This window comes from Schistocerca nitens, chromosome 2 (assembly GCF_023898315.1).
Source record: "Schistocerca nitens isolate TAMUIC-IGC-003100 chromosome 2, iqSchNite1.1, whole genome shotgun sequence".
NCBI classification, from domain to species: domain Eukaryota; kingdom Metazoa; phylum Arthropoda; class Insecta; order Orthoptera; family Acrididae; genus Schistocerca; species Schistocerca nitens.
In genome coordinates this window covers 823820018-823836676 of record NC_064615.1, presented here as the reverse complement: position 1 = coordinate 823836676, position 16659 = coordinate 823820018, and the positions used below count along the sequence as shown (strand labels likewise).

Sequence of the window (16659 nt, the reverse complement as noted above, 5' to 3'; positions counted from 1 at the left end):
GTCCCTGTCACACAGTTACCTCCACTCCTGTCCCCATGACCACCACTTAATTCTATCAGTCTACATTCACACTTCCTTCTCTGCTTTCTCTCCCATTCTCTGTCCTGCCTGCCTCTCCCAATCCATTCCCTCACTGTACACTATGCAACACACAACTTCTCCTGCTGAGGGTATGCCTTTGATAGGACTGGAGTAGGATCTGGTATGTAAGTGCAAAGAACATGTTTTGCATCCAGGTCCACCACAGGGGTATGGTCAGTGTGGTGAGGGATTAGGAGTAAGCATAGATGGACCAGGATGTTTCTTAGATTGTGTAGGCAGTGGAATACCGCTTCTGGATAGGTCCGAAGGATTCAAAATATGATGTTCCTCATGGGCATTGTGACAGATATTTTAGGTTCTGGGAAAGGATATAGTTAAGTTGTTCCAGTCCATGATGGAACAGGGTACTGAAGAGGATGCTCCTTTGCAACTGGTTCACAGGTACAGTTGGAAGGACATCAGACCAAAAGATTATCAGTATTTTCTGATTTGTTTATATGCCTACAGACAATCCAATGCTTCTACTATATGGTGGAATGTTACCTTTACTCTTTCCATTTTTTTGTATTACATCCAGGTCTTTCTATGTTCGCAACTGTAAATATTTTGTGTTATTGTAGCATTACTTTAAATAAAAGATTTTATTTTGTTTTCAGTGGGAGATTTGCTTGTATAATTTGATTATATTATTTAAATCAGAGCTTTTGGCCAGTTTGGATTCATGTTGTATAAATTTTCTACTATCACATTGATTTTAGGGCTCAACTCCTGTACTGAACTGGCAAACAAGATTGGACATTGCTCTTGGTACATCAAGAGGAATCTTGTATCTGCATACTGCATTTGAGAAGCCTCTGGTTCACAGGGATATAAAAAGTGCAAATATTTTGCTGAACGACAGTTTGCAAGCCAAAGTAAGTGAATGGAAATTCCCTAGTAGTTGTTGAGTTGCATTCCCAGACCACTTAAACTACAGATCTTTAGACATTTTTAAGTATTTAGGTTCCCTGCTGTGACTCATTAGGGAAATTATAATGCAACTGGCAAGATTAAAAAAAATCTACTCACGAAGTGGCAGCAGGAGAACACACATATAGAGGTGTTAAAATTAGCAACCTTTCAGAGCCAGTGGTTCCTTTTTCTGAAGGGAGTGAAGGGGAAAGAAGAAGGGTGAAGGAAAAGGACTGGTGAGGTCTGCCAGTCCTTTTCCTTCATTCCTCTTCCTTCCTCTTCTACCCTTCTGCTAGAAGAAGCCATGAAAGCTTGCAAATTGTAATAACTTTTTATGTGTGTTCTTCTGCTGCAGCTTGGTGAATAGATTTTTTATCCATCCAGTTACATTATATTTTAAAAAATTGAATATTTTCATCAACATCATTAGAGAAATTGGAAAGATTTAATAGTTTTAAATGAACTGGATAAAGTTGGTAGTTGCTGACAGTCTGCTAGCTACAAATAAGAAATGCACACTGTAGCCCTCTCCGTTTTCTTCCACGTCTTCATTCAGTGCAAGCTTTTACTCCACACATTGTCCTCAGTGAGAGATTAAGTTCAAATATGATGCACAGCTGAAAAGAAATTTCTATGGTTCAATGGAAATTTCATTAATATCTAAGAGTTGGGGAGCAGGAGGGAGGATGACTGATGGCTGGGAGGTAGAGGCAGCAAGCTCATGGGATAAGAATGTAGCCCAGTCAAGCTGCAGTGTCAGCACAATATAGTCAGTTGAGGCAATGCAGCCTCACAGCTTTATTTCTGCCAGTACCTCATCTCCCACTTTCCAGACATTACAGAAGCTCGCCTGCATACGTTACAGAACTAGCACTCCTGGAAGAAAGGATATTGCAGATACAGCTTAGCTGCAGCTTGGGGTATGATTCCCAAACGAATTTTCACTAGTAGCAGACTGTGTGCTGATTTGAAACTTCCTGGCAGATTACAGCTGCATGCTGCAGCAGGACTTGAACCTGAAACTTTTTCCTTTTGGGAGCAAGTGCTCTACTGACTGAGCTATTGAAGCACAACTCATGACCTGCCCTCACAGCTTTACTTCTGCAAATATCTCATCTCCTACCTTCTAGAAACACCTCAAGGCTGTGGCTAAGCCATGTCTGTGCAATATCCTTTCTTCTAAGAATGCTAGTCCAGCAAGGTATGCAGGAGAATTACTGTGAAGTCTGGGAGGTATAAGACGAGGTACTGTTGGAAGTAGTGCTGTGAGGGCTGGTCATGATTCATGCCTAGTTAGGTCAGTTAGTAGAGAACATGCCCATGTGAAAGGCAAAGATTCCAGGTTCGAATCTTGCCCTGGCATACAGTTATAACCTGCTAGTAAGTTTCAGATCAGCACACACTCTGCTGCAAATTGAAAACTGATCATGGAGTTACCAGTCTTTTCTACACTGAAGAGCCAAAGAACCTGGTACACCTGCCTAATATTCTGTAGGGCCTCGCAGCAAGCATGCCGAAGCACCGCATCATGACTTGGCATGGACTCAATTAATGTCTGAAGTAGTGCTGGAGGAAATTAACACCATGAATCCTGCAAGGCTGTCCACAAATCTGTAAGAGTACGAGGGGATGGAGATCTATTCTGGACAGCACGTTCAAAGGCATCCCAGATATGCTCAATAATTTTCAAGTCTGGGGTTTTGGTGGCCAGCGAACATGTTTAAACTCAGAAGAGTGTTCCTGGAGCCACTCTGTAACAATTCTGGATGTTTGAGGTGTTGCATTGTCCTGCTGGAATTGCCCAAGTCCATTGGAATGCACAGCGGACATGAATGGATGCAGGTGATCAGACAGGATGCTTACGTACGTGTCACCTGTCAGAGTCATATCTACATGAATCAGGGGTCCCTTATCACTCCAACTGCACACGCCCCACACTATTACAGAGCCTCCACCAGCTTGAATAGTCCCCTGCAGGCATGCAGCGTCCATGGTTCATGAGGTTGTCTCCATACCCATACAGGTCCGTCCACTCAATACAATTTGAAATGAGACTCGTCCGACCAAGCAACATGTTTCCAGTCATCAACAATCCAATGTCAGTGTTGACAGGCCCAGGTGAGGCATAAAGCTTTGTGCCGTGCGGTGATTGAGGGCACACAAATGGGCCTTTATCTACAAAAGCCCATATCAATGATGTTTCGTTGAATGGTTCACACGCTGGCACTTGTTGATGGCCCAGCACTGAAATCTGCAGCAATTTGCAGAAGGGTTGCACTTCTGTCACGCTGAACAATTCTCTTCAGTTATTGTTGGTCCCATTCTTGGAGCATATTTTTCCAGCTGCAGTGATGTCAGAGATTTTATGTTTTACTGGATTCCTGATATTCACATTACACTCGTGAAATGGTCGTACGGGAAAATCCCCACTTCATCGCTACCTTGGAAATGCTGTGTCCCATCGCTCTTGCACCAACTATAACACCACATTCAAACTCACTTAAATCTTGATAAGCTGCCATTGTAGCAGCAGTAACCAATCCAACAACTGTACCAGATACTTGTTGTCTTACATAGATGTTGCTGACCGCAGCGCCTTATTCTGCCTGTTTACATATTTCTGTATTTGAATACAAATTCCTATACCAGTTTCTTTGGCGCTTCAGTATATGTGCCTGTTGATGGCTGATGTGCTGTCATCTCTACTCCGTAAATTATTTACAGTCCACCAAGCATTTGCCATTACCATATAAATGATAGTAATGTATCTCCTGATTGCTAGTTAAATTTAGTACCTCCTGCATTGGTAATATTTTCGGTGTTCCAAGGTAATAATTCCCATTCCACAGTGGTCTTTTTAAGGCTACTTAGTTTAATTTCAACATTTTTACAGTTTCCTAAGAGACACAGTGTTTCTAGGTTATTGATCATTGTTTATGGCTCATTCTTCTGTCTAATACTTTGTCTCCTACTGCAGCAGACATCATCAGAGTCTGTGGAGGCATTTAATTAGATTGTCTGGCAATTACTGTTTCTCGAATCTTTAGAACTTCTGATAGTTGAGGCGCCAACCTATTTATTTTTAATCATTGTCTCATGTCATCATCAAAACACTGTTAAAGATTCCTGAGCTGTGGCAAAGTTTTGTACTATTTACACTGGAAAGTGAAGTTTTTGCTTTTGGAACTAGTACAAGTAAGAGAAGCTAGACAGCTATCTCCAAGCCCCTGACAATGTCTTCCACAGCAGAAAATGTACCTTTAGTCAACAATTAAAAGCCATTAAGGAAATACCACTGCCTGTTAAAGCCTGCATTGTATAATTGTATGACAAATTAAACCTCAAGGTTTGCTGTTTATGTGCAGCAGGTTAATAGCTTGAGCCATTTGAGAATGGTTTCATAGTTTTATTGAACTTCCATCGTTCAAAGCTCTGTAGTGGCTCTCAGGTATACCTCAGTAGCTACTGAGGTCTGTTTCTACATACCACTTAGTCATGACGGGTAGACACTTCTTGCAGTATTTCATCCAGTACGGGATAGAACATTTTAAATATATGTGGCGGCTGGAATAATAGGCGAGCCCCCCCCCCCCCCCCCCCCAACCTCCAGTAGGTTATAAATAAAAGACAATAGACAATTTCATAGAAAACAATTATTTTATTACCAAAAGTTTTGTACACTTATGGTTACTTTTCTACATGAAACAATTGAGACATTTATCGTACCTGTGGACCAGCTTTGCAATACCCTCTTCAAAAAATGTTGCCGCCAATGATTTAAAATGAGCATTGACGTTTTGAAGGTCATCGTTGGATTGAAAGTGCTGCCCTTATAGCCACATCTTCAGTTCAGAGAAAAGGTGAAAGTCACTGTGTGGCAGGTCAGGACTGTACCATTCTGTAAACTTGTGCAACAAGTTCAGCTGTAACGAATGACTTGCATCCTTGACCCCCTTCATCATGCATGGCATTTTGTCCATCTTAAAACTTTCGGCACCATTCACGTACAACACCATCAGTCATAAAGTTATCACCGTACACTCAGCTCATTCTCCGATGAATTTCTGCTGCACTATTCTCTTATGCTTACAGAAACTGAATTACACTTGGTAATTCACACTTGGTGGAGGCAACAATGAAGGCAGCCATGTTTACGTGGCTGTAGTGCAACACAGACTGATGCCTTGAGGTCAGCAATGGCGGAATGGGTAGTGTGAGAGTTGCGCGGTACCCTACAGCGCACGTCCACTTTCTGCCGGTCATGTATCTTCTATACTAAACGATCGGAGGTTGGAAAAAAAAATGGCCCGTGTATGTTTCCATACTGTGCATGCCTGGTTTGCATTGTCCTTCTTTTATCCATTGCAGTGACATGGAGCATGAACAATACTTCTTCCTCATGAAATGGATGTGCTCTCGTGGGAATTGGTTATGATCATATGTGTCTGTAATGGAATTTGTCCTGACTGGTGTTGTGTGCACTGTCCTTGGAGATCTTTAAGGCACCAGTTGAATGTCATAATCATCCTGAAAAAGATATGACAGGCATTGTCATCTGCCATGGATGTCCTTGGCTGACCACATAGCTGTTCATTATACACTTTTGCCCTGCTGTTACTGAACTGTGTGTGCCAAAGCCACACAAATCAACATGAATATATCAAAACTCTACTCACTATATTTATGCCAGTCCAGCTATCTTACAACTGATAGTGAATCAGCCTTGATACTCAATATGTGCCCTCTACTAGCTGTGTCATAAATCAGTCATGTTCTGCTGTGGTCCCAGTACAAAATTCCACAAACTGAAAGAATTTAATAACTGTCTTAGCTGTCATTCCCTTTCTGCTAGATGTGAGTAGAAATTTTACTAGAGTGTGGATGAAAAAAAGTTAGAACATGAGATGTAGTGAAAGTGCTAATGAAGAAGTGGGAAGTGAGTGGGAACAACAAGAGGAAATCTGTGAATAAAGGGCTGAGTAAGCATGTGGGAATTATAATAAAGATGTTACAAAAGAATGAGAGTTCGAAGAATTGTAGTAGTCAGGAAATGTGAACATGTAAGTACATTCCAGCCTTCAGTGGGTTTCTTTTCATGCCCCCTCCCCTCTCCCATTTTTGAAGTACTTTACATTGTCTTTAGATTGCTCATCCCCTTCCCCCCTCAAGCTTCAGCTATATGCATTTACCCCAGGTTTTTTGTCCGTCTCAATTACCGTTCATTTTTAAGCTCTTTTTTGTATAAATTTTTTGTCTTGTCAGCTTATCCACATTTCAGATGTCCTGCTCTGAATAATGATGCAGTCTCTTAGCATCCTATTTAGGGTTGCACGTGTTCAGCATGTTATTTTCATATATTAATCATAGTGCTGTTGTTTCTGTATTCATGTCCTTTTAAAGTTGGCCACACAAGACCTAAAGTACATGTGTTCCAACCTTCTACACTCTCACAAATCTCAAGGGGTGCTCTGAATTGAACCTGCATGCTCCAAATTCTAGTCTGTTTCACTATGTATATGAATATAATAGAGGGAAACATTCCACATGGGAAAAATATGTGTAAAAACAAAGATGATGTGACTTACCAAACGAAAGCGCTGGCAGGTCTATAGACACACAAACAAACACAAACATACACACAAAATTCTGGCTTTCGCAACCAACAGTTGCTTCATCAGGAAAGAGGGAAGGAGAGGGTACACGATCAAAGGCAGAGCCACGTGTGGAAGCACCCACGTGATTTACCAACTGACCTGCCTACACTGTGATGCAATCTATGTGGGAATGACCAGCAACAAACTGTCCATTCGCATGAATGGACACAGGCAGACAGTGTTTGTTGGTAATGAGGATCACCCTGTGGCTAAACATGCCTTGGTACACGGCCAGCACATCTTGGCACAGTGTTACACCGTCCGGGTTATCTGGATACTTCCCACTAACACCAACCTATCCGAACTCCGGAGATGGGAACTTGCTCTTCAATATATCCTCTCTTCCCGTTACCCACCAGGCCTCAATCTCCGCTAATTTCAAGTTGCCGCCACTCATACCACACCTGTCATTCAACAACATCTTTCCCTCTGCACTTCCGCCTCGACTGACGTCTCTGCCCAAACTCTTTGTTTTTGAATATGTCTGCTTGTGTCTGTATATGTGTGGATGGATGTGTGTGTGTGTGTGTGTGTGTGTGCGCGAGTGTATACCTGTCCTTTTTCCCCCCTAAGGTAAGTCTTTCCGCTCCCGGGTTTGGAATGACTCCTTACCCTCTCCCTTAAAACCCACATCCTTTTGTCTTTCCCTCTCCTTCCCTCTTTCCTGATGAAGCAACCGTTGGTTGCGAAAGCTAGAATTTTGTGTGTATGTTTGTGTTCGTTTGTGTGTGTATAGACCTGCCAGCGCTTTCGTTTGGTAAGTCACATCATCTTTAGAATGAGATTTTCACTCTGCAGCGGAGTGTGCGCTGACATGAAACTTCCTGGCAGATTAAAACTGTGTGCCCGACCGAGACTCGAACTCGGGACCTTTGCCTTTCGCGGGCAAGTGCTCTACCAACTGAGCTACCGAAGCACGACTCACACCCGGTACTCACAGCTTTACTTCTGCCAGTACCTCGCCTCCTACCTTCCAAACTTTACAGAAGCTCTCCTACGAACCATGCAGAACTAGCACTCCTGAAAGAAAGGATATTGCGGAGACATGGCTAAGCCATGTCTCCGCAATATCCTTTCTTTCAGGAGTGCTAGTTCTGCATGGTTCACAGGAGAGCTTCTGTAAAGTTTGGAAGGTAGGAGGCGAGGTACTGGCAGAAGTAAAGCTGTGAGTACCGGGCGTGAGTCGTGCTTCGGTAGCTCAGTTGGTAGAGCACTTGCCCGCGAAAGGCAAAGGTCCTGAGTTCGAGTCTCGGTCAGGCACACAGTTTTAATCTGCCAGGAAGTTTCACATCATATTTGTTTTCACTATGGATATGTTCAGATAGAAGATGTGCATTTGCATTTTTGAGCAAATCGTATGGGTTTAATTCTTTCCCTTCCAAAGGAATTGACCTTTTTATGGAGAAATGAGGATTAGAGTCTATTTTAGTTTTTTTGTACAAAGCTAAATAGTAATGGAAATAAATAACTTCAGAAATTAACAAAATTCTGTTGATTTCAAAAAATTAGTTCTCTGAACTTGTGCTTCATATCATCACATTTGTTTTTCTTAAACTATTTTTTCCATGTGTTACTGGGTTCTCTGTTGTATACTTGCACTGATGAATTTCTGCAGCATGTTTAGTATCAATTCCATATCAGAATTTGGATGTAAAATAAGGAAAAGGCAACCATTCACCTATAGCAGACTGAAGTGTGTGGTGCATACACATGTGTAACAGAAAACATAAAAGGACAAAGAGTTAAAAAAATTGTGTGAATACTGTTTCCTTATGTGTGTCTGAGTGGCACAAATAAGTTCACTATAGGTGATTGATTGCCTTTCCGTTATTTTACATCTTAATCCATGAAGGAATTTCAATTATTGTTATCAGAACTCAAATGTGCTTTGCTGTGTTACTTTAATTTCTTCAGCACACCATAGTTGTCATGATGCTTAAGAAATTTAAAATATTTTTTTGTTTGTTGACAGTTGGGTGATTTTGGACTTGTCCATCTGGGTGCAGGTTCACAACAGACTCAGAGCGCTCTTCTGACAAGTACAGTATTTGGCACATCAGCATATATGGCACCGGAAGCTTTTAGAGGAGATGTGTCAGTCAAATTAGATGCCTTCAGTTTTGGTGTGGTAAGTTCCTCATTTGATTTCTCATTTTACAGTGAAATAGGCTTTGTTGTTATTGTATAATGCAGGAATATAGTAATACATATGGGTAGGCAGTAATAAAATAATATCCGTTAACTGTAGTGTACATATTAAGCTACAGGAAGATCTCTAATAGCTAGTGACCATAAGTTATACTGTGATGTAGTATGGTACGAACACTGTGCAATAATAATTGGAATATAAAGTACTTAATTGTACAAAAGACAGAAGCATAATGATGCAGTAGACTATAGGAAAATTTGTTACACTAATATCCTCCTCAGGCACCTCAAAAAAATCTTTAATATTGTAAAATGGGTGATCTGAAAGCCACATGCACCATTTAATTTTAAAAATTTTTAGGTCCATAGATCAAACATAGATTGGTAAGTTGTTGAAAATTTTGAGTGGGTTCACTTTGTAAGAATTTCCAGTAATTGCTAACTTGTGCCTTGGTATCTGAATTATCCTTAGCACTTATGCTGTGTTCATGAGTTTCTCATCTAGCAGAAGATTCTGAAATATTATTTTTAACATACAAGCACAGACACTTGTACATATAAGTGTATAATTGTGGGTATTCTGAGCCTGGAAAAAGGATGGTGACAGTGCTCCATGTGTCCTGTTTTACATATCATACGTAGGACTTTCCTCTGTATTTTTAAAAACAGTCTCAATGTGATGGGAGTGTCACCATACAATGAGAATATATGACATATGTGACGAATAGTCCAAAATATGTCACCCTAAGAAATCCAAGCTCACTAAATCCCTTAGCTTCAAAGTCAGGTATGACACCCGAGATTTTTTCACATATATGATTGGTATGTTCCTCCCAGTGGAGTTTGGAGTCAATGTAAAACTTAAAAATTTTACTGACTTATTTTCTGTTTCATTGGACATTCCCATTAGGAGTCGTTGGATTTTATCAAGATTACACAGGAGTTAATTAGCCCCAAACCAGTCCAAAGGTGTATCAAGATTTTCCTTTGTTATCCTATTCAGATCTGAGATTCTCCAATGTGTGGTAAGTAGTGTTATATTAGCTGCATAACATAAGACAGAATGAGCTATGTTATTAGGCAAAACATTGATTGCTGCAATGAAGAAGAAGGGTCTGAGAATAGACCTTTGTGGAACACCTGTGCTGATTTCCTTTAAGGAGGAATTTACGTTTCTGACCGAGACGAACTGTTTTCTGTTGATTAAATAAAAATACATCATAGTTAATGTGCTCCCACACACTCTACAAAACTCCATCTTCCTTATTAATATGTCAACAGGAATGCAATCAAATGCTTTGCTTTGGCCACCTAACAGCAGCAATACCAAGAGAAAGAAAATGACCTTTGAAATGAAATGTAAAATCATTGAAAAACACAAATGTGGTGAGAGTGTCAGACAATTGGTCTGCCTCAACTATTTGCACTATCTTCAAGAACGAGGAAGAGATTAAGGAAATAGATGCTTCAAAGGGAGTGACAAGAGTATTTAAACAACGGTTTCATTTGTGAACGATGTCGTAAGGTTGCTCCTTATATGGAAAAATGAAAAGCAATTGCAGGGCAATACTATTAATGAGAACATCATTTACAGGAATGTGAGAATGATTTTTGCCAACCTCATTAAGAAGACATGATGTTCATCAGTGGTTGAAGAAGTGTTTAAGGGATGTGCGTGGATCAAGAAGTTTAAGAGAATTACTGGCATCCACAGCATTGTGAGGCACAGCAAAGCAGCCATCTCCAACACAAAGGTAGCAGAGAACTCAGCGGCAACTTCAAGATGCCTGTAGATTCTGAGGACTACTTGCCACAACAGTTTTTTTAAGTGTGACAAGATGGGACTGTTCTGGAAAAAGATGCTGAAGCATACCTTTATAACAGCAGAGGAGAATGCATTGCCTGGTCACAAGTCAACGAAAGACCATCTCACACTACTATTCTGTACCAATATATGCAGTGATTTGAAAATTAAACCACTGCTTGGTTATCATACAGAAACTCCACGAGCCTTCAAGAAATGTAAATTCCAGAACAGCAGGTTAAATGTTTTGTGGAGGTCCAACAACAGGTCTTGGGTGACTTGTGATCTTTTTTGTGATTGGATCAATGAGTGTTTGGTACTTCAGTGAAAAAATATTTGCTTGAGATGAATCTGCCCTTCCTTGTTTTGCTTGTTATGGACAATGCTCCTGCCCATTCTCCAGGCCAACAAGACCACCTCCTTGAACACTTTCAGTTTATCACGATCCAATTTCTGCCTCCCAACATCACTCCGTTACTCCAGCCTATGGACTAGCAGATTGTTTCTAACTTTAACAAGCTCTACACTAAAGCACTCTTCGAGCATTGCTTTGAGTTGACTGAAGCTACCAATCTCACTCTCAGAGAGTTTGGGAAATGACTTCAACATCATAGCCTGCATCAAGATGATCGAAAAGGTGTGGGAAGGGACTACCAAGAGAACCCTAACGTTTTCGTGCAAGGAGCTTTGGCCAGAGTGTGTTGTCAAAGGTGACTCAGAGGCGCTTCAGTCGGTACCTATGGAGCCTGTAGTCAATGAGATTGTGTCTTTGGCAAGATACTGATGAGCTTGTGGAAGATCACAACCAAGAAATGACCACTGAAGAACTTACGGAGCTACAATGTGTTTCACTGCAGGAAGTTGTAGAGAGGAGTTCTTCAGAGGAGAAGGAGGAGGAGGAGGAGGAGGAGGTGGTGGTAGTGGTAACAGCAAAGCAGCAATCTTCTGCCACAATAAGAGAAATGCTGAAAGTATGCGAATCAGTTGCATTGTACATTGAAAATCATCACCCAAATAAAGTAGTGACTACGCACGTTACAATTTATTTGATGATAATGCTGTGTCGCATTTTCACCATGTGTTGTCGGCAGAAACAAATGACTATAGATAGCTTCCTAGTAAAAAATAATTAGTTATGTATCACGAATAATAAAGTACGTACTACTGTATGTACGATTTTCTTTGAACAAATGGCATGAACAAGATTATCGTATTTTACATTAATTTATGTGGGATAAATTGTTTCGCTTAACGAGTGTCTCACACTACGAGTAAGATTCTGGAACAAATTATGCAGGCTATCCGAGGTTCCACTATAGCTGCTTATTTGTGTGTAGCAGTGCCTCAAATATCTTTCAAAATATTGGCATAGTTGTGACTGCTGTGTAGTTTTGGGGAAATTGTTTGTCCCATTTTTTAAAAAGTAGGATAACTTTTGATATCTTGAGCGATTCTGGAAATACTCCAAATTCTACACATTTATTAAAGATAAAAGCTAATGGTTTAGAGATTGAGTGTTTTGTCTTTTTAATTATATAATTCAAGAACCAACAGCAGTCTATACATTTAGAATTTGAAATCTTCTTCTTTCTTGGCTCTACAGCTCATGATGAGCCTTGGGCTCTTCTACAATTTCCTTCCATGTCTCTCGGTACTTTGCCAATACTCTTCAGTTTCTATAGCCCATCTTCCTAAGATCTTCAGTTACTCCATCTTCCCATCTGACTCTTGGTCGACCACATTCTCTCTGCCCTCCTGGCTTTCCTTGTAATATTCTTTTTGATACTTCTGTATTATTCATGCGAGTCACATGTCCTGCCCACCTCAGTCTGGATGATTTCACTATCCTTCTGATGGGTTGGTCTTTGTATATGGTATACATCTCATGGTTGTCTCTCCTCCTCCATCTTCCTCTTTCACAGATTGGGCCAATAATTCGTCTAAGTACCTTTCTTTCAAATGCATCCAGTGTTTCAATATCTTTAGTTGTTCCAATCCAAAAGAAAGCAGGTGTTGACAGATGTGAAAATTACCGAACTATCAGTTTAGTAAGTCACAGCTGCAAAATACTAACGCGAATTCTTTACAGACGAATGGAAAAACTGGTAGAAGCGGACCTCGGGGAAGATCAGTTTGGATTCCATAGAAATGTTGGAACACGTGAGGCAATACTAACCTTACGACTTATCTTAGAAGAAAGATTAAGAAAAGGCAAACCTACGTTTCTAGCATTTGTAGACTTAGAGAAAGCTTTTGACAACGTTAACTGGAATACTCTCTTTCAAATTCTAAAGGTGGCAGGGGTAAAATACAGGGAGCAAAAGGCTATTTACAATTTGTACAGAAACCAGATGGCAGTTTTAAGAGTCGAGGGGCATGAAAGGGAAGCAGTGGTTGGGAAAGGAGTGAGACAGGGTTGTAGCCTCTCCCCGATGTTATTCAATCTGTATATTGAGCAAGCAGTAAAGGAAACAAAAGGAAAATACGGAGTAGGTATTAAAATTCATGGAGAAGAAGTAAAAACTTTGAGGTTCGCCGATGACATTGTAATTCTGTCGGAGACAGCAAAGGACTTGGAAGAGCAGTTGAACGGAATGGACAGTGTCTTGAAAGGAGGATATAAGATGAACATCAACAAAAGCAAAACGAGGATAATGGAATGTAGTCAAATTAAATCGGGTGATGCTGAGGGGATTAGATTAGGAAATGAGACACTTAAAGTAGTAAAGGAGTTTTGCTATTTAGGGAGTAAAATAACTGATGATGGTCGAAGTAGAGAGGATATAAAATGTAGACTGGCAATGGCAAGGAAATCGTTTCTGAAGAAGAGAAATTTGTCAACATCGAGTATAGATTTAAGTATCAGGAAGTCGTTTCTGAAAGTATTTGTATGGAGTGTAGCCATGTATGGAAGTGAAACATGGACGATAACCAGTTTGGACAAGAAGAGAATAGAAGCTTTCGAAATATGGTGCTACAGAAGAATGCTGAAGATAAGTTGGGTAGATCACGTAACTAATGAGGAGGTATTGAATAGAATTGGGGAGAAGAGAAGTTTGTGGCACAACTTGACTAGAAGAAGGGATCGGTTGGTAGGACATGTTTTGAGGCATCAAGGGATCACAAATTTAGCATTGGAGGGCAGCGTGGAGGGTAAAAATCGTAGAGGGAGACCAAGAGATCAATACACTAAGCAGATTCAGAAGGATGTAGGTTGCAGTAGGTACTGGGAGATGAAGAAGCTTGCACAGGATAGAGTAGCATGGAGAGCTGCATCAAACCAGTCTCAGGACTGAAGACCACAACAACAACAACAACAACAACAGTTGTTAATGTCCAGATTTTAGAGGCATACGTAAGGTCGTATAAGTGATTTATACATAATTAACTTCGTGGTACGAGTCAGGAGCCTTGAGGATAGAAGTCTTGTTAGGGCAAAAAAGGCTCTGTTGGCCAATATTAATCTCTGCTTAATTTCAAAGGAGGTATCATTTAGATGCGTAACTGTCAAGCCCAGATACTTGAAATTGAAGAGGGGTCTGAGTGATGTTTGTGTCCTGAAATTGTGTTTCACATTCCCTCTGGATGTGAATCCCTTGAGAACCACTTTCCAGACTAAACTGGGACTCATCTGTGAAAGCAACATTGTCCCATTGTTTGGCCACCCAGGTTAATGACTCCACTCTAGATGTTCCCTTCTGTGAATACGCGTCAGAGTTACACATACAGTAGGTCTCCTACAATAAGTCCACTGCCGAAGCCTCCTGCACAATGTTTGCCTCGATACTACATGTCCAGTGGATGCTGCGAGCACACATGCCAGCTGCCATGCAGTACTAAGGCAGTACTGTTGTCCCCTTACAGCCAAATAACGGTCCTCTGTTCTATTTTTGCATATGTCATTTGCTCTAGCACAAGTCATTACATTGTCCTGTGTAATATAGTCATTTTTCACAATTTTTCTCATCGCTTCTTTGAAATCAGTACCCGGCTTAATCACGCCTGTCACTGCCAGTGTTTTACTAATGCTTCTAAGTTCTTGAGAGTGTCTTTTCATTTGGTTGCCTCCATGTACATTGATTTTTGTTTCTTTCTTCTTCCCAGTGCATAGTTAATTTTTATTTACACTTTTTGTACGTCTGTAATTTTTTGTAGAGATATTTGTAGTATCTGTTATGGTACTGTTCATATGTCATGTTTTCATTATTTTTTAACTTCTAGTGCAGGAAAAGCACTTTTATCATTGTTCATTTCTCTGCATTTGTTTTAGAGCCCAAGAACACTTTTAGTTTTGTTTTGCACAACATTTAGGCAGTTGCTTCTCTAAATTTGCACATTTTTCACTCGGAGCATTGTACATATTTTTTAAGATGTCTACTTCATTTTGCAATCTTTTTGTTAACTTGTCTTTGTCCTTCAAAACCTTTTTAGTTTCTCATTTGCATGTTCTTGTAGTGCACTCCTGACAAGACAACAAGAAATCATTTGTTATAAATTTTATAGACACCTCTGATCACTTCTCATGGAACTGAAAACTACACGTGGTGCACCAAATGTCTTTTACAGCTCCTTTTACATACACTTTACACTTATTACCAGTAACAATTTTTTTTTTTTTTTTTTTTTTTTTTTTTTTTCCACGATCATTCTCAGTTAGTATGTTAATCTGCCTCATCTTGAATTACTCCAAACATGGACAAGAACAAATAAGAAGAGCTATAATGCCAAACAAAAGTAATAAGAAAAATAATTAAAAATCAAGAAAAATTTAAAATCCACAGTAGCCACAGATTTTCACAATATTTTATTTGACCAATAGTAATGAAGCAAAACTAGAAATATTTTTAAGTAACCAAGAGAAAGTAGATAGTAGACAGTGGGAAGGCAAGGTGGAATATTTCTCAACAGTTACCTTTTAGATATGATGGTAAGTTGTGGTAGAATGTAAATAATTTTGACTAAAGTAGACAACTGGCTTTTATTCTTGTTTTGTGTGCTGTCAACGACTCAGTGGTTAAAGGAAAAAAAGAAAGGAAAACAAAAATTCTTTTGGCCATATGCACAGCCACTTGTGCACCACCTGCTGCATCTCTTTGTCAGAACAAAATTTCTTTCCTCCCATTACCTTTTGAGTGGTCCAAACATGTGGTAATAACTTAGTGTAATGTCTAGTGAGTATGGTGGAAGTGGCCAAGTATCAGAGGGTAGGTCATAGGTGATTGCATGTGTTGCGCAGACAGTATGAGGCCGGTCATTGTCATGTTGCAAAGTGACACCTGCAATCAGAAGTCCACAAGCCCATATTGCTTTGGTCTCATTGCAGGCTAAAGCTGATTTTTTTTTTAAACGTATTGGAGTGTGATTCACTGGCGAACACTGTTTCCCCTAGTTGTGTAGTGTTCCAAGACAACATCTCATTCATCCCAAGAGAGTGTCAGCAGATGGCTGCGTCCGGAAGTTTTGGTGATGAGGAATGGCGGTATTCCTTATTTGCTCTCTCTGTTTTCGGTTGGTGGTAGTGTACCCAGGTTTCATCGTCTGTAATGATTCTCATAAAGGAACCATCACCTTCTGCTTCAGAGTGCCACAAAAGTTCTTCACAGACATCAACACATCGCTTTTTCAGCTTTGAAGTGAGCTACTGTGAGATGCTTCTTGCAGACACTTTGTGAAACTTTAAGCATTTCATGAATAATGTGATGTTCTGAGCCATGGCTAATGTCCAGATTTGTGTCTATTTTATCTATCTTCATGTGGCCGATTTTCCATCACAATGCAGTAGACTGTGGTGTCACAACCCATTGTGCCTGACCCGGGCACTGTGCATCTGTCACAAAGTCCCGCCATTTCCGAACTTTCTACTCCACTCGCACACTTGCTGCAGTGATAGGCATGCATCACCATACTGAACCTTCACTTGTTGATGGATTTCAATAGGTTCATACCTCCAATGCTCAGAAAATGTATGACAAAACACTGTTCTTCCTTGATGCATGTTGCAAGTGGGGCATTTTGAACCGGTATTGGGGTTGTTAATTACGGTTTTAAAATTTTCATTTG

General features: G+C 40.2%; 1 protein-coding gene across 1 annotated transcript in view; it reads left to right on the top strand.

Annotated features, from left to right (window-relative positions):
* Positions 1–16659, top strand: part of LOC126234655 (interleukin-1 receptor-associated kinase 4-like) — a 105368-nt gene that overhangs the window by 77891 nt on the left and 10818 nt on the right. Inside the window, exons 7-8 of the mRNA XM_049943387.1 lie at positions 801–956; positions 8620–8775. Coding sequence (XP_049799344.1) covers positions 801–956; positions 8620–8775 — 312 coding nt within the window. The remainder of the gene's footprint in view (positions 1–800; positions 957–8619; positions 8776–16659) is intronic.